Raw genomic sequence first — 18631 nt, forward strand, 5'->3', positions numbered from 1 at the left:
GCCTTAGCCATGAAAAGCTTCGCTTCTCTCTCTTTCAGTGCTTTAGGATACATCTTCCTGCAGCTGGAACAGTCTTCCACGTCGTGGTCCGACGAAAGACACCATAAGCAGTCTTCATGGGGGTCAGTGATGGACATGTGACCCCCACATTCCCTGCACGGCTTGAATCCGGACTTCCTCGATGAAGACATGAGTATTCCAGAAACAGTAACTCACAAGGAGACTACAAAGTAACAGGAGAGTGCTGGAAAACCGTTACATGGCGACGGCGCCGAAAAAAGGGAACTGATGTCTTCACGCCGACGTGGCTCTCTTATGGCTCCGGTGGCGTCATACAGAGTTGCGAGCGGAGCCATGGTATTATGACGTCCACGTCGGCGTGGAGAGCTGGGGGGAAAATTCAGTGGAATGCTGGCGCAGGGGATATTCACAAGGTGAGGAATCCACTGGCAGATATTTCCATCAGAAAATTCAACTATCTGCTTTCAGTATGAGTGCATCACAGGACATAGCCATATCATATCGTATGGGGAAAGAAAAAGAAAAAAATAAAAAAGCCAATGGTCGTTGAACATGTCAGACAGGATGGGGAATCTGCCCTACCCATTTTATGTAGCCCGTCCCCACCGTAGTAAATTTGGTGTAATAACTTGAGTTAGATGAGGCGAAGCCTTGCTTTTATGGCGACTTCTCTGGGATGCATTAGCGCCACCTCCCAATCTATGCTTCCATAGGCCCTCCGTCCCTCTCCCGCCGCGTCCGGAGTCCCACCAGTCAGTGAGGGATGTTGTTGTTAATAGTCTTGTATGTGAAGGAAATCGCTTTGTGCGTCAGCTCTTCATGCAAAAGCCTGACTTCCAGGGGTGCGTATTCTGGAAGACAATCGCAAGGGAGATCCTCTGCCTGCCAGGCATGGCACAGTTGCGTATATTTGAGGGATTGGGATTTTTGCACGCCATATTCCAGTTTGTGCTTTCCCCATGTTTTGAGTTTACCTTTTTCAAGGAGGTCGCCCATAGTGGAACTCCCCAGGCTGTCCCAGGCCCCAAATCCCTTAACCCCACGTAACTCCCGAAACCGGGCTCCCTCCCAGAGCGGTGTGCTTTTCTTAATCTTCCCTGTCCAGCCCATGGTCTTAGTCGCCCTCACCCAAGCTGTCAGGGTCAAACGAGTCGCAGGCAATAGGCAGGAACTACATCTCCCCCAAAAGAGATAATGCACATGTGTGGCAGCATTTCCTCTTTCAAGGCGATATGTGGGGTGTTCTCTATGCATGTGCCCACTCGTTTATGGGTACCAGGTGGGAAACCCCGTAGTAGGCCTCAACATCAGGAAGCGCAAGCCCCCCATTGTACGGGTTGCGTTGCAGCGTCCGAAGCGATATTCTTGGGTGACCCCCGCCACAGCAAGAGTCGAATTTTGCTTGCTATCTCCGCAAAGATAGATGTGGGTAAAGGACGATACGTGTTTTGCAGTGCATATAGAAGTTGGGGCAGGGTGATCCTTTTAAAAATTGCTGCCCGGCCAAGCAGGGTGAGGGGGGAGATCCTTCCATCTCTCCACGTCTGACTTGAAGTTATGTAGGACTGTTCAAAGGTTTTCATTCCTACGGAGTAACGAATATACCCAAGTATTTGAAGCCCTGCAGTACCATTCTTCGCTCCCCAGGTAGGGGGAAATCCACTTGTGTAGTGGTTGGGCAATAGAGTGTGAACTTATTCCAGTTGACTTTGTAGCCTGAGTGGCTCACATAGTCCGGGATCACCGCAAAGAGCCGGTATGGATCTTTCAGGTTCGGTGATATACATCAGAATATCTGCGTAGAGAGAAATTCTCTCTTCTCCCGAATCTGTAAGTGCAGTACTGAATCCTCGGACGGAATGGTGCATTTTGATAGTACAGGCCAAGGACTCAAGGGTGAGTGTGAAAAGAAGAGGCGAAAGGGGACAACCTTGTCGCGTCCACCTCAATAGGGAAGGGCTGACAGTTGACACGCACCGTGGCCATTGGATGGTTGTACAGGAGTGCCACCCAACCACGAAATTTCGGCCCAAACCCGAACTTGGCCAGAGTGGCACCTAGGAATGACCAGTCCACAGCGTTGAACACTTTCTCAGCTTCCAGTGATAACAGCTGTGGGTTCTCCCTTTGCCTCACTTTCATGAGCCAGTTGTGAGTGCGCCTGAGATTTAGACGGGTAGATCAGCCTGGCATGAATCCAGACTGATCCTCATGGATCAGATTCGTAATCACTCCCAACAGGCGCGTCGCCAAAATGGTGGCCAGGATCTTAACTCATTAAGAGATTTTTTAATTAGTAGAGGAATTAAAAAGAAAAAAAGCGTTTGTGACCATGGGCATTATAATTGTTCTCAGCCAAATTGCATAGCTCATTGCATTAGTATGTAATTGAGAAGTTTGGGTTTTTTTGGCATAGATTATAGCTAGTCGGAGTACTGGAATATACAATGTTTTATTTTTACACATGGTCCACATTTTGATTCAAGAATAGAAAATGTTCGCAAGATAAGCTTGTCTCCTTTAGGATAGGTACTCTAAATATAAGTATCAAATACAGAGAAAAAGGTCAATTAATAACTTTTATATATAATTATCTCAAAATTGTTTAAGCTCAGAATACAACATATAAGAAAAAGTCTAGACGTCCGGAAGAGGATATCCTGCAAGAAACCTCCTCTCAGGATTGGTCAATTACTACTGAACAGAGTAACTCCCGGTGAAAAACTTCTGTGTTGAAGACTTGCAGGGAATTTGAATCAGCATAACTACACAATAAATGAATGAACTGAATAGCAACTAAGGCAAACCAAGAAAAAAGGCCCAGTTGTAGGCATAAGAGTGGAGAGTTGAACTCCTCCCGTAAAATAGAGAACACATTTACATATAGACATTAAGACAAAAAAATATTTAACACAATACAATATGCACACATTGTTGGATCCAGATTAATATGCACCGATATCACGACCAACTGCAAGTCCTCCATATGAAATGGAGAATTATTTATTCACATTAGCTATGCAATTACTCCTAAATGTCAACTTCAAAATGAAGATTCCAAATCCTTTTGCGATCGATCGTTCTACCCAAATATGACATGCTCAAATGAAAGCTAACAAAGTGCCAGAGTTAGATTTATCAGTCAACGATGACAGATATCCCGCCCTTCGAAATATAAATTCCATAGGATATTACGGGATTTACATTTCGGCGGCTGGGATATCCGTCACGATTCTGACGGAGTAACCATCCGCCGAAATCTAAATCGGGCCCAGACTGTCTATTCAGGCACTGTTCCCACCTACTTAATAGAAAGCGGTGAAATAATTGATAAAGCCAACAACAAGCTTGTTACAGGTTTTTGAGTAAGTACCCATTGCCAACAGACTGAAAGCCATGATAATATTGTTGACAGAGCATTTGACCTGAAAGGAAATTTAAGAAAGCTTTAACAATCCCTTTTTAGGAATACACTGAGTTTATCCAACACAAATTTGGCACATAATTTGCCGTCAAATATAATGTTACTAAACAACGGTGTTTAGGATTTGGACACAGAACAGCCTTTATAAAGAGTATATAAGATAAACACTAACCAAATACTGACAGTCCGAAAATTGTTAACATTGGTAAAGGGTAAAACCTAATGCCCAAAAAGGTAATATTGTTCTTAAAAACAACGATCCGATACACCATTTGGCCCCAGGACATGTGAAAAACAGCTAGTCTTTATTAGGAGCAGTTAAGCGGCACTTTAAGCGAGGGTGTCATTTTCCCGTATGGGAGAAATTAAGTCTAAACAGCAGAATATATGATTCCGAAGTCTTAAACGTTATGCGGTGGGAGTAAGAGGTTATGTGGCTGTTCAAAACTTGGCCCATGAAAGCCTGAAACGTCTTGTCACTAGATTCAATACTTTCATTTAACTGACATGTTCCTCAAGCTTACGAATAAGTTTGTTTTTATAAGCTGATTACAATAGTTTTTGTAAGACAAGTAGAATCAGCATCAACAATCTTTATTATCAGTACATTCCTCTGGAGGTGCCTTTTTGCATCTGTGTTCATCCTAAGAAATCTGTTAAAGTGTGTTTGAAAGAGGTTTATGGAATTGTTTTTTTAATCATCTGGCATCTATCAATAAAGTAATTTACTCTACTTATGATTCTAACAAAGGAAAGTAACTGGATTGTTCAGCTGATTATTTTTAGTGAATCCTATGCACAAAGCCATGACCCCAAAGATATCTGTTCAAATTAAAAGATAATTTCAACAAATTCTTATTAATTATGGATTGATCCGTTACATTTTTTGTTGTTGTTTTTTTTAATAAAGGATACGAGCCCAATGTATGGTAAAGGTTTGTGTGTGATCACTCTTCAGTTGATCAACAATTTAAAAAACAAGGCACAGATTGAAATATTGGATGTGGACAAAATATAATCTAACATGATGCAATGCCTGTGAAGGAAAAAAAAAAAACTTTAAAAAAAGTGTTCCAAGCTTAACTATCGTGCTCACAGCTATCATTCAAACAACAAAAATCAAGGCCATGAAAAAAATACCCCTTGGAGCTGGCTACAACAATACATAGGGAATATTATACTTATAGGAGAATCATGGTATCATGTCTATGAAACAAACACACTGAAATTGCCGGTGAGGCTGAAAGGTTACTGTAAGGGGTTTGTTGTAAATTGCTTTATGTCCCTTAAAATAGAGATCAATGAAAGAAGCCATTGAACGGTCAACTGAGGCACAAAAACATTAAAAGTATTAAAAGCTGCTTGAAGGCCCACTTAGTCTCAATAAGACCGGCACGTAGAAAAATTGTTAATCATGACTTAACATTTAAGCTTACTTTGCTAATGATCAGAGTGACACGATCCCCCAATCTGGCACGGGCCTTTTAATAGAAAACGCTTCATAAGTTATGGAGACTAAAATCAGACAGTTTCCAGGCTTGCTGAATATACATAATAGCAAATGCATTAAAAAGCATCTTGGTCATCATCTGTCAATTTTGGGTGTTTATCAATCTCCACTATACTGGAAGAACAACATTATAGGGGAGAATAAGAACAGTAGACACCAAGTATAACTGTATTAGGTATCTTGGTCATTCTTAGAATGTAAAGATTTGATATTCATATCTCCCTCCCAATGACCTTCAAGCTCATGTGTCATGAACACTATTTATTTTCACACCTCTCATCATGGGCTCAGACCTAGAAAGTATACTATAAGTGGTAATTTTGAAGTAACTCAAGACCTTTAGGGGTCTTGGTAATTCCAACAGATTGATAAATTGTAACATTACAATTATTTCGGACTCAGAATAGAGGCATGTGCCTCAATAAAGTCTCTAAAACCTTAAACTAGTTGAACTAGTCTTGTTGTTGCCAAACGTCTGGTGAACAAGGAATTTTAAATACCTAGTAAGACCCAAAATCTAACTCTGTTAAATTCTGAGAACAACAGTTTCAACACAATATATCCAATTCAAGATATTGTTTCAACCTCTACAAAAATATAGAGAAAATAAAATCAGTGTAGAATACAACACATGTCATAGTTGAGGGAAAATGCCTCAGAGTTCAGAGCAATTCTAATCAGTTATTAACTGTATTACTTGCTAAGCTATCATGGGAAATACAATTCCTAACGCATTAGAAATACTATTGCAAAGACTATTGAATGCCTAACCTTTAGCACGAGACCGGTGATAATGCAATGCTCTTCTCCAGGTTTTGCAGCCTCACCTTGAACGAGTGACATAGCATTCATGAGACACTTAACTGTAATAATTTAACAGTGTTGTGTAATTGCCAAACTGGCAGCTTTTAGGTGGTAAACGAAAAAATACCATTAGCATTCTCTGAATTATTTTTTCATACTTTGGCTTACAACCTGTAGGACTTTTTTGCACTTTAATAGCATCCTTGGAAATAACTCCATAAACAATGTTCTGGGTCAATTTGTCTGAAATTGCCATCTTAAGTTCAGAACTTAGGATATCTTTCTGTGCTGCCACAGCTTCCTTAAAATGCAGTTTATTTACAATCGTATGTCACACAAGTGACAAAGATGCAGGATAAACCAACTGAGTAGATGTACTCTGAGCCAACGAAGAACTAGCAGTGAACAACGTAATCTCAAGCGGATAACTGAAAATTAACAATATCTCCATTATCTGATGCTGTAGTTGCTATATTTTTCTTACCAGAGGTCTTAAGAAAAGGATATGCGTTCATTTTAGTGGGTTTAAGAGTAAGTATCTCTGGCATCAAAATAGTCTTTATAATTCAGCTAAAGTGTTATTTGCTTTTCCTAATCTTTTAAAATCTTGGTTTGCTAATGAAGGGTTGAAAACCATCAGCGTCAATGTTATTAGCAAAGCCCAAATCGATGTAGATGAAAAAAAGCTTTAACAGAGCTGCTATTTGTTGTACTAATTGATTTACTACAAATTCCAGGTAGCAACCTCAGTGGTTCACAGTTTTCCTCAAGAGTGGGACCTGTGAAGGAGCTTACCAGGAGGAAGAGGTAGTGGGTGGGTTTTTACCAGCACTCAGCAAAGTAGAGTGGACCAGCAAATCAATGTGGAGAGAAGAACCAGACCAGAGCCAAATTATTTAGCAAGTAAATTGTGCAAAGAGTCATGTTTAACATAGGGTAGACACTTAAAAGAAAAAAAAGTGTAATTCATTGTTACACTGTAGTCTATTACACGATTTTGTACAGCGCCCACTTTGAAATGATCTATTTCAAGGTGCTCTCAAATGCTATGAGAAAGGAAAAGGTAGAGGAATAAATAAATTGCTGAGGATCACAGCTTTATCAAGCAAGGAGCCGGATAATGATCACAAGTTACCTTGTTTCAGGTTATACAATTCCAGATACTAGATGGGCATTTTTTTACCACTTTAAATGTTGACACTTTCAAGAAAAAAAGTTGTTACACTTAAGTAAATGTATGCATAAATGTTAAAGTTGAAACTAGAAGCCTTTCTAAACTAAATAAAGCTATGTAAAGTCAAAGCAAGGCGTTCTATTTTAATGACTATCCCCAGCTTCCTCTTATTTAACAAAGACAGTGAATCGGAGATGCTCTACGACACCTCCGTAATGGCAATTAAAACTCTTACCAAAATAAAAAGTCTGGGAGATCCAACACCATTACAAATCCGCGCATCAACAGAGTGAAGCACAGCGCTTAACTACAGAAGACTTTCATGGCAGCCCATTTTACTGTACAAGTTGTTTGCAATTTGAATCATCCCCAGGGGTTAGAGCAGTTACAGATGGACTTATGGCTCTTCAGTCTCCCCATCTGCATAAAGAGGATGATGGCACAACACCTCCCTATTCATATCAGAATGCATTTGTTGTTGGGCAACTTTAAAGCTCTCAAAATACATCAGTACCCTTTTATTCAAATACAAAGCATACATGATTAGCATCCTATTGCTCCCTAAACATGTACAATGCAGCAGGTTCAGAGGAACCTACTGACCCTCAGCCGGCTTACTGCCACATGCAAGATAGCCCACTCCGCCAGTAAAGCTTTTGGATGAACACTTGGTGAGGTACACTCTTGCTCAGAGTGCAATCTTAGGCAAGTATTGCTAACACACTGAATTATGTTGGACCCACAAGACTGTCCGCATTTTAGCAGCAAAAAAAAACAAAAAAAACACTCAAAGTACAGCTTGTACTTTAGCAATGGCAAAACAAGTAGTTCCACTGATCATGAATTTGCAAGCTACATAGTGTCACAAAAACAAATGTTCAGAGGCTTTTTAACTCCTAAAAGCTTCATGAAGCTCTACTTGGGTAGCCCAGAGGATGGAGAACATTGCTACAGAAGGCTGTAATATCACAGGATCGTGTACCTGAAAGCCTTTCATTAAGTGATAAAATATGGAAAAGTCACAGAAAAACACTTCCTAAGACCGTCCCAAAACTAAGCAACTTCTATCCAATCACTAATTTGTCCTCCAAAGCCACAGAAAAACTCAAACGTGCATATTAAGTTACACAGAAAGTGGTGGACAACACCCACCATATGGAAGGTGGTAATGATAGTTTGGGTGCCTGTAGTGCTCTGTAGGGTCGGGAACGATCAACAAGGCCACCATCTGCATCCTGAGGACATGTACAAGCAGAGATAATGAAGTTCTAGACAAGCTTTGACTCCTTCAGAAAAACTGTTCCCGCTGGCAATAACAATTAAAGATTCATACTCATTAAGTTGGTTGAATATGCATGCTCAAAAACACTAAGCCACCCCAGTCAAGCTTTCAGATTTATGAGATTGGCAAACCACTGAAAGCGAAAGCCTGGCTCAGCTGGAAGGTTCCGTTCGAACCAAGCCCATAACAAGTGTGATCTCTGGCAAAGATTCTATTTCACTAATCTTCCTTTTTCTTCATTATCCCATATAAAAACACTTTCAAATACATGAGCTCGGAATACCAGCTATATAAAATCCTATTGTGTTTAATTTAATACACTATGATGCTCCATCTATAAGAATCAGGGCCACACACAGAACCCACATGACAACTGTCTTGAATCTTAGTTCACTAATAGCACTGACACCAGGGTGGGGGCAAGGGCAAGAATGTCTCCAAGTTCATGTTTAAAAGCTATCACTTTTAATAAGTACATCTCAGAGCAGTGTTATGAGTGACGTATTAATGTCAAAACTTCCACATTAAAGAAGTACTTTATTTTTTTTTTTATTTTGAAGAGACTTGATCATATATATTTTATGTGATGATGTAGGATTTATAAGGCAAGCAGTTTGAAGGCGGGTACAGAGAGCCAAGCCAGACACTCGGGTCACCTGTCGATTTGTTGGCTCGCCCACCCGTTTATCCTGTGTATGACTGACGCCCATCATATATTGTTTGGGGTTAAGACCAACATGTTTATTTTGATGATGGAGAATCGGTGCAAAACCGCTATGAGCAATATGAAAATTAATAAGGGGACCAATTTCTAAAAATAGGTCAGAAAAGAGCGCCTGCAAGTGTATGTCCTATAATTGTTCAAAGAGTTTAAAGAAGTTGACCTGGAACCAATACTCCTACCCAGCTTTTGTGAATTTCGTTTTTGCACTTGCAAATAAAAATGTATGTTTGCTCAAGCAATAATCTACCGAGGGACTGCAAACTCATTTTCCCTACACTCACCCCACACCTCTAATGTCCCCCTCGACTCACCTCAGGAAAAAGTCTCTAAAACCTTAGAGAAAAAGTATTACGTGTAACCTTGATAGATGTAATTTTCCAGTGTGTGAAGAAGAGTTTGTGGATACCCTTAATCACACTAATTTGCAAGTGTACACAATTACAGGGCATTTAAATTCTGAAACTACTGCTTCCCACCTACTTCCAGCCCCTACATGTGGCTCAGTGGAAACGAGGCAAAATAAACGCCTTAGCTAGAATCCAGAATCTCATAATATGAACGCCGGTATAATCAGAGGCCATTTATCCGAGCTCTGACCCCATCTCATCCATTTGACAAGTAAATAATTTATAAAATTCCATGCCCATTATTAAAAAAACAAATTTAAAAAAAACCCAGAAAAGAACAGGAGCTGGAGGATCACCAGGAGAAGAGGGAGCGGCAGATGACAGACAAGAGAGAAACTAGTTCCTCACGCAATGGAATGCAGGGACATCCAAGGAGTCTTAGGGAATAAGGTAAGAATGCCAATTGCCTGTGGGCTGGTCCAATACGTGATTGACAAAGTTTCAAGCCAAACGTGGCAAGATGAAGAACACAAATGTCATCATATTTACATTATTTCGGTTCAATAAAAACCATAAAAGGTACAGTAAAAAACATTTACAATAAAGATGTAGTAAAAACGTGCAAGTTCATTTTGAGAAATTCTTTTTCGGAAGACTAAAATGTGTGGGAAATTTCAGTCTAAATGCATCTCTAATATATTTTTATCCATGATATAATAAAAATGATAAAAGAAGTCCGCAAGAAGCATTCCAAGGCTAAAACAATTTACAAAGACGAAAAGTAAAATCGTAAATATAAGGGTACAGAACCAATGATAAATACAATCAAGACAGTACATTAAGTGTGCGAAAATTCTCACTATTTTAACAAGCATTTACAATGCAATAGGTCTTCCAATTGCGAGATTTTGAGCTATCGGCATTGTCCGCAATCCGGATATCCCACCATTTTCATGTTGGACTCCTGTACCAGCCGGAGGCACTGGACGGGAATTGGATTTTCTTGCACTTGATTTCAGGGTTCATCAGCATCCTACTCATGGAGCATTAGCCTACTTGTATCTCCTCTGCATCCTGGAGAGGGCCAGTGGCCCCTACGTGTGTTATCCTTTATGTCCCTGGACCCTTCAATGCCTTAGTTTGTGTCCTGCTGCAGAGGCCTTTTATCAGATTGTTACCCGACTCAGGGTGTCCGTCATCGCACCTTTGGGCTCTGGCCACGAGCCTGTTTATTGCCTTCGGCCCTGCCATTCTGGTGGCCATCCTTTTGCATTTATACTAGGCGCGTCTTCCCTTGCTTGTAATTGACCACTGCTCCCTGAAGAAGGTGAAGACCCTCATCTGGGTCACCCACCGAAAGGCACGTCGGCGCTGGAGCTTCTTTGTTCATCTGTTTTCTCTCCCCCAATTGTCATAAATATGCTAATAAGATATTGAGTTTCATCTGCCCCTCATCCATTGATGAACTCTGGAATCTGCTGATTTGTTCCATCTGTGTGGCTTTTACAAAGTCATTTATTGTCTCATGCAACAAAAAAAGAAAATGGGGGGGGTTGTGTCTATGTATACATTGATAAATTGAAAGCTTTAAACCCTTATTTTGTAGGACGTATCAGTATGTGTGGGTATGCTCCTGTTTGTATGAACGATTGTGTGTGTGTGTGGTGTAGGATGCGCTTGGACGATGTTAAATACTTTGTTTTCATACAATTGTAATGTTATATTTATTAAATAAATGTGATACTTTTTTGTATTTAATGTACTTGTGTATTATATTTTGAGAAGCCAGTGTTTCATGTTTGCAGCACTTATATTAGTGACGAATAGCATTTTGGATTTACGCAGGCAGAGAAACTGTTCTGATTGTAAAAGGCAATGCCTTTAACATTAAAAGGCATTGTCATTTACAATACCAGTAGTTCAAACTTTGGCAAAAGCGATACCTATTGTATTGCAGAGCGATGCTGGCTCAAATTTGGGAACAGCATTTTTGCCTCTTCCATAAGGCTGAGTTTGGGAGCCAGGAGATTAACTTTGTCCTCCTCCAAATAAAGGCAACGGCAGGAGCAAGTGTCTCATTCTTGCGCCAGGAGGAGTTAAAACAAGCATTTGCAATGCAATCGCGGCACTAGTGCTTTAGCTGTAAACATCCTAAGCTAAAGCACAGGTGCACTGATTGCTTCAAAAGTAAGGAAATAGAAAAAACGTTTTACTCTCTTATTTACTTTGCTTGCAATTGCTGCACTCGCGCTTTAACTGTAAACATCTTAAGCTACAGCACGGTGCTGTGATTGGTTTAAAAGTAAAGAAATTGAAGAACTTTTTTTTTTTAGATTTCTTTACTTTTAAAGCAATCGCGGCACCAGCACATTAGCTCAAGATATTTACAGTTAAAGCATAAGTGCAGCGATTTTAACCAAATTAAATGGAGGGGAAAAAAAGCATGCAGCTGCGTTTGGCAATACAACTAACCATAAGATATGCGTTGCCGACGTTACTCCTGCAGGAATGCCGCGCTGGATACATTTAATAACAAGACACGAGCTGCCCATTATTTCATGTAAAATAATAAAACGATTTGGGCAAGCTGCGTGGCCCGTCATGCGAGTGGAGCCTGAGGCCCCTTGGTGAAAGTATGCATTGCGTGCTGCAAATACAAAGAAAACTGTGCTCACCCACTTACAAGGCAGACTGTGTAATAAGCCAAGTAAAAGGTCCTAATGCAGACAAGGCAGTACTAAGGAGGGACTATCAAGCCTATTTCCAAATCAGAAGCCAGCATTTACGAAGGACAATGACACAAGCCATTGATAAATATGGGCAGAGAGTGGGCGGGGTATCTAGTGCATACTCCAATACAGCATGCTTTGCAGAGCTAGCAATGCATGCGTGCTGCCGCTAAGCTCGACCTAAAAAACATTCGACCTAATGGACCATATTGCCGAAAGGTATCTAGCGGTTGAATACACCACAATCTCTGGTGCTGGTTTTACATATTCGAAGGGGTGAGTGGTGGTCCCTAAACCAGAGAAGTTTACAAAGGGGGATAATTCAGGGTTTGCGTTGTTTAACATAGGCCTTACAGAAAAATAACCAGTGTTCAATATTCCCTGGAACTGGACAACCCATTGGGCACAGATTCGATAAATCTTCCTTTTTCGATCAGGAATGAGTAAACTTAGCCAATGGTAATATGCCCAATCTAAATTTTACATAAAGTGCACATGCAGCAGGGTTGATGACCATCATCATGTATTGCTCATACTCTGGTACACATTTGAACATCAAGAAAAAAAAAATCTACCAAGGTACCAGGGGATGCAGTAGAACGTTTTGTGGCTAATATGACCTTCCAACAGGATGTTTTCAGCTTATACCGAGCAACTTGGGGTATTACGGAGGGCTGCAGCCAAAAATCTTCCAAACCTAGCTTGAATAGCCTATTTTTAATATGGACAAAACAGTACAGTGGATCTTCCCCACATGGCAGTAAGCTAGCATGATTCTGATGCAATCCCTATAGGGACCTAGATCCTTATTGGTCCAGAGTCTTTTCCAATTTTGGATAGGTCTCAACATGGCAATGTCAGAGATCGATCCTAGGTTTAAGTTGGATACAATTGGCAGGGTCGGCGCACTAGTGGGGAGTTTCAAGAGCGACTTTATAAAGGCATTTTCAGCTTTTTTAAGACTACGATTACAGTGCCCCCATAAATCTGCCTCACACATAGCTACCCCACATGCATGACTTGAATGTCTCGCGGGAGGGGGGGGGATTGGGGAGTTGGGGAGAGACAGGACAGAGAGCAAACATACCACTTTTCTGTACCAGTACCACTCACTTGTGGGAGTCCTTCAGTCTTGCGCCCAAATCGTCACATTTGTGTACCATAAGAACAAACGTCACTGGTTTGAAGTGGGCTGACCTAGCAATCAGTCTAAGAACATGGTATGTATTGTATTCAAAGGGTCTGTGTCAGACAGAGCTATTATTTCTAATAAAGCCTGTATGCAAGCCCACAAACTGCATGTATCCAAGAAATCAATCCAAATCCCAGACTTCTGCAATGTGGTGCTGGGTCCGTTTGCTCCAAGGAAATACTAGACTTAACTGAATCTGTTGTATGCACCACAAATGCCAACTAGCTTCCCATACACCAGTATAATGTCCTTGTCCCGGACACATAAAACAAACTACACCCCAGTACCTGAGACCACCCTGAAAAAGGTCCACCGTGCAAGCCGCGCTCTCACATTCATTTGAGTGCCTGTCTACTTGTGCTTCTATACTACCCACGAAAGGCTCCTTACATCTTTCTTTTCCTACAATGGACCAGAGCTAAAGAAACTAAGGAGACAAACTCAGGAGACAAACTCAGAAGAGAGCCATCATTGTAAGGCACCGCTACCCAATCTTTAGTATGATCAGAGTATTGTTTCTATGCGCAGATGGAGATACAGACTGCCTTGAGTTGTCTGTAACCTTGGACTGCCTGTAGCCCGTCCTGGTGATCATGTAATCATACCCAATCTTTAGTATGATCAAAGTATTGTTTCTATGTGCAGATGGAGATACAGACTGCCTTGAGTGGTCTGTAACCTTGGACTGCCTGTAGCACGTCTTGGTGATCATGTAATCACTTCCACCTTCCCCCCCCCCCCCTTCAGAAGCACCTGATTCACTTTTTAAAGCTCTTGACTGAATTTGGTTTATAAATGATAATAAAAAGAGTGTTTGTTATTGGCCACATCAAGTTGGATTGATCTACTTCAAGGACTATGTGAACACGTTATGTAAAACCACAGAATTTAAGCGGGTATTCTTACCATTTCACATCAATGTAGCAGCACCCGCACAACTCTAAACTAATGTGTTACCACTAAACAAGAGCAAAATGGACTGAATATTGACAATGGCTTTACAGGCTACCCAGCTTCAGTCTGCCTACCTTGTCTGTATGTGTGCCCCCCTTTCTTTCGTAGGAAGGAACTGAAAACACAACTTTACAAACAGTTAACAATGACCTGAATCTCTGCAATCCTTTGCAGACCTTCCATAAAGTCAGGTTACCCTTTAAGCAAAATCTAACGCCACACCCATACACACACAATATTACTACCCCTATTGGTGAAATTTTGACAACATTCGAATGCCCATTCTTGAATTAAGGTTAGCTACTAAACAGAGCTGAACAATGTTTGTAAACAATTGAGATGCAGTGTCTTGGTGGGAATTTTAAACAGCGCTGGACTGCCTGGACTATGGTCAACATTACAAAGGACCACAAGTACGAAAACAAGACAATACGTGGCTGTGTTTTCCTCAGCAGGCTATGGTTCACTTAATCCTGTAAGGGCAAAGCATAGTAATTGATATCACCTATAACATTAATTCCTTTTCTCTGCAACATATACAAACCAGTCTCGCCAATAACGTGCAAAACACTAAGGTGCTAAAAATGTACTTCTCAACACACAGAAAAACAGCAAGGATCAGGCCCACAACAGCTGATATGCATACTTATTCATAAAAATGGCACCCACCTACGCCCAATTATCAGGTAAGTTCAAGAAGAATCGATTCCACGGTTTAAAAAAACCCAAAAAAACATGGGTTTTACATTAAGGCACTCACAATGTTAATAGTGTTAATTACCTCAAAGCAAACATTACTGCCCACCATTTATACTCTGTTACTATGAATATAAATAGCAGGTGCCTGTGTGCCTTGGCACAAGAATGCCATTGAGACGTTCTTGTGACATAATGAAGAGCAAATAGTTGATAAAGGACAGTAGAAACCAGACATGGCTTTGCTACATTTCATTAAGGAACACTTTGCACAAATAAACGTTCTGAAATTGTCTTTTGCAAACAAATGGTTAACTACTGAATTACAATGTTTCGTTGTCTAGAGTAAAACGAAAAACGTTAAATCGTGTTGGTGATAACGTGAACCTTTAGCGAGGACATTGCTCGCTGTGTTGAGCACACTTTTGAGTGCCAAAGATTTTTTTTAAGCTGTTGTACAGAAGGCACAGCCAACATGCCTCGTAGGCTATGATGTCACCTCAAATCCTAAGCGGCAATATAGTAAAATTTTAACAGACGCTAAGTATCATAGATGTGTGTATGTACACATGCACAAACCGAGTCAAAAAACAAAACGCTTTTAAGCTCAGGTTTGAAACAAACTTTAACAGAACACATTAAATATGTTCACCAGTAAGAAATCTGTCAGTTAATGGATCAGAGAAGATGGAGAAATGACAAGCTGAACTGAAACTTGGGGGAGGTATCGCACACTAAAGTGAGATATGGGGAGGAGAGTTGGTGAGGAAAGGAGTGTGGGTTGCACACTACTTGTATAACTATTATGCCCTTCAATTACAGGGTACTGCTGCACACCTTCAAAACTGCGCCTTATAAAATGTAGAAGAGTAAAATGATTGGAACCTAAAGTTGTCGAATTGAAACAGATATATTACAGTCCGTAGTACATAACACTAGTTAATGCCACGAACCAAAAGAGAAACGCATCAGAGAAGGATGGCCAACAACCATTAATGTAAAATAGTAAACCCGACCAATGCACATTCGTGAAAAAGCAGTATCGATAAGAGACTTAATTAGCAGAAAGAAGTTCATAAAGGGGTTCAAGAAAAGAAAAAAAAAAGATAAATGTGTCAGGATTCTGATTAGCAATTACAACTACGGCATGTCTGTGAGCTGGTGCACTTCCTGTAAACATCTCGTGGGTCAGTCACTTAGTACCTACCAGCCTTGAATCTGAAAGATTGCCGTAGGAGCTCCAAGGAGACCTACTCTGCTCTCTGGTCGAAACATGAAAACTGTCATTCTGTCTGTCAAACATTAAGCACCGTCAGAAGGATAAGACTACAGTTCAGATCCGACTACCCCGACGTCCAATATCGTGACTATATATCAGCTTAGTCCATTCGTTTTTCGTAAGCCAGTGGCAGAGGGCGCGATGCGCTCCCGGGGAGCGCGCACCCGGGACAACCTAACAGCGGTGACTGGGGCTCTTTCAGCCCATAAGCCACCCTTCGAGATCCGTAGGAGACACGAAAAGATTGGACACGGAACCTCCAATCCCGTCGCCGACATATCTAGCAACGCTAGTCGTCATAGATCGTGGGGGCAACAGGGTTCCCACCAATCCTTCCGGGCAGAGCGATCTCCCGGTCAGGCCTACCGAAGCCCCGGTTTTGACAAGTTCACCCCACGCCCTCCATTTCAGACAGTCTTCTACACATCCTCCCGGACTAGCCCCACTGCAAGCCTGTGCTCTCCGCCCCTCCCGGGTTAGGCCTACAGCAGGCCGGTCTTCCTTCCCAGAGCTGAGCTGGGGAGCGATGGCGGCGGAAGCATTACCCTACCTTGTGAATTCTCTTTAGGGCCATGGTGTGCTTGCTGCCGGCCGGTAATATTGGAACAGTTGAGTTTGACACAGACCAGCGGGGACCAGGGGGAACTCTCTCCTCAGAGATTTTCACGAAACCGGGACTCTGATTCAGTTCCTTCCGGCTGCAGCAACGACTACTGCATCACGCACAGGGCTTTGTCACCGCGCACAGATCCTTCCGCGGAGCGCGCACGCAGGCCTCGCTATGCTCTCCTGTCAGCGCCGCCCCTCCCGGTACGTCACGCCGCCCGTGTGAGGTCAGCGCGTGGAATACCGCTCTCGGTCTGAGACTGCACGAGCCGTTTGGAAGCCTCGTTTACTTCCGGGAATCTAATGGAGAAGTTTTAGATGCGGAAGGATACAGACCTCACTACTCTGTACTGTTCCTCCTGTAAGAGGAAGGATGCGAGTCTCGCGCGATTACCGTGGTTTGTCGAGCTGACATGCCGGTGTGTGCTGCTGGGTGTTGTTTCTCCCATACCATGACAGCGCGTTTATCTTTGCGCACAGTGCTCAATTTATCAACAGTCAACATTAGTGATTGTATGCAGATAGGAGGCTGAATCAACTTCATAGTTTCTGCACCTCGAATTTAAAATTCTATGTCAGGACCGGAGGCTCAGATTATGCTTCTCATTTCCTTGCTTTTATTCACAGCAGCCAATCAAAACACTGTATTCGTAAAAACTACAAATCCCATGAATACCAAGTGTACAAAAAACAACCATAGAGTGCATCATATAAGTACACAACAGAGGAAACCACGTCCTCTTTCTTTGCTGCTCCACAGCCAGTTAGAACTCCTACTTGTTTTAGCGCTTGATTGTGGGCATGTGTTGTTTCATCGCGTGTGGCAACGCGCGATATAGTGTTTCAAGCTGTTACTTAGCTATGCTGTGGCGTTTTACTGATTACTTTCCGTGGCTTGGCTGTCACTACCTTAGAGATTGTGTTGTGCGCAGCGGCGGCTGACCGCACTTTCTTCTCGCTTGTTTTTTCTTATCCTCGCGCTTGCAATTGGGAGCGCTGCGGCCTTCCCTGCGGGGCGCTCTGTGCCGCGCCGCTTGCAGTGACCTGTGGAGAGGGAGTCAGGGGGTTGAGGGCTGCGCGTCGCTCGATCGCGCAGTCCTCTATTGCTGCGGGCGGCCATCACCGCGCATGCGCGGTGGTCATTTTGGGTCTTTGATTTGTTGCGAGAGCGCGTAGGAGAAAAAGGCTCCAAATTCAAATATTCCCTGCATTTTCCAAGTAAAAAGTGCCCGTTTGCAACCCCCCCATTACGCCTGCTGTTGTATAGAGGCAGTGGGCTGTTAAACGTTGCATAGGCTTTGCCTAGAGAGGTGTGTGGCAAGCCTTCCCTCCACATTTGAAAGAAAGGTGGTTGCTGTTGCAGGCTTGCCTGGGGTTTTACCTCTTCCCCCGTGACTGTCCAGATCCTGGACTGTTGATTTGAGGATTAATCCTTTTCTAATATAACTTCCAAATTATTTGATTGGTTGGCCTCTGCTCCAATATGGCAGACTACATGTATGAGGAGGAATATTACTATGAGGCTGAGCCTGTGGGCTCCTTGGAACACGACCTCGTAGAGGCACTGGATGCTGGGGTCCAGAAATCTGTTAAAACTGCCTTGGTCAGGGCTATTGCCCCTTTGAAGCGCCATCTCAACAAATATGCGCTGCAGCAGGGATGGATTCCCGCTGCTCCTATTCCTCCTAAATCCAGCGCTGTGCAGGAAGCTAATCCACATAAGGCTGATTTTGCAAGGCTGGCGGATTCTTTGGCCAAAGATCAGACCTCATCCTCACAAGCCGACCCTTCTGATTCTTTTGACGACGAGCCTGGCGATTCATCCCCAGATCAAGAGTCAGATGACCAGGTAGCGGCCGAGCCAGCCAAGAAAAAACGCAAAGAACATC

General features: G+C 42.2%; 1 protein-coding gene across 1 annotated transcript in view; it reads right to left on the reverse strand.

Annotated features, from left to right (window-relative positions):
• The window catches only part of UBE2D2 (ubiquitin conjugating enzyme E2 D2), a 296135-nt gene extending 279044 nt beyond the window's left edge, over window positions 1-17091 (reverse strand). Inside the window, exon 1 of the mRNA XM_085617922.1 lies at window positions 16687-17091. Coding sequence (XP_085474048.1) covers window positions 16687-16710 — 24 coding nt within the window. The 5' untranslated portion in view covers window positions 16711-17091. The remainder of the gene's footprint in view (window positions 1-16686) is intronic.
• Window positions 17092-18631: the final 1540 nt, after the last annotated feature.

The sequence above is a fragment of the Triturus cristatus genome, chromosome 7, assembly GCF_964204655.1.
Source record: "Triturus cristatus chromosome 7, aTriCri1.1, whole genome shotgun sequence".
Taxonomy (NCBI): domain Eukaryota; kingdom Metazoa; phylum Chordata; class Amphibia; order Caudata; family Salamandridae; genus Triturus; species Triturus cristatus.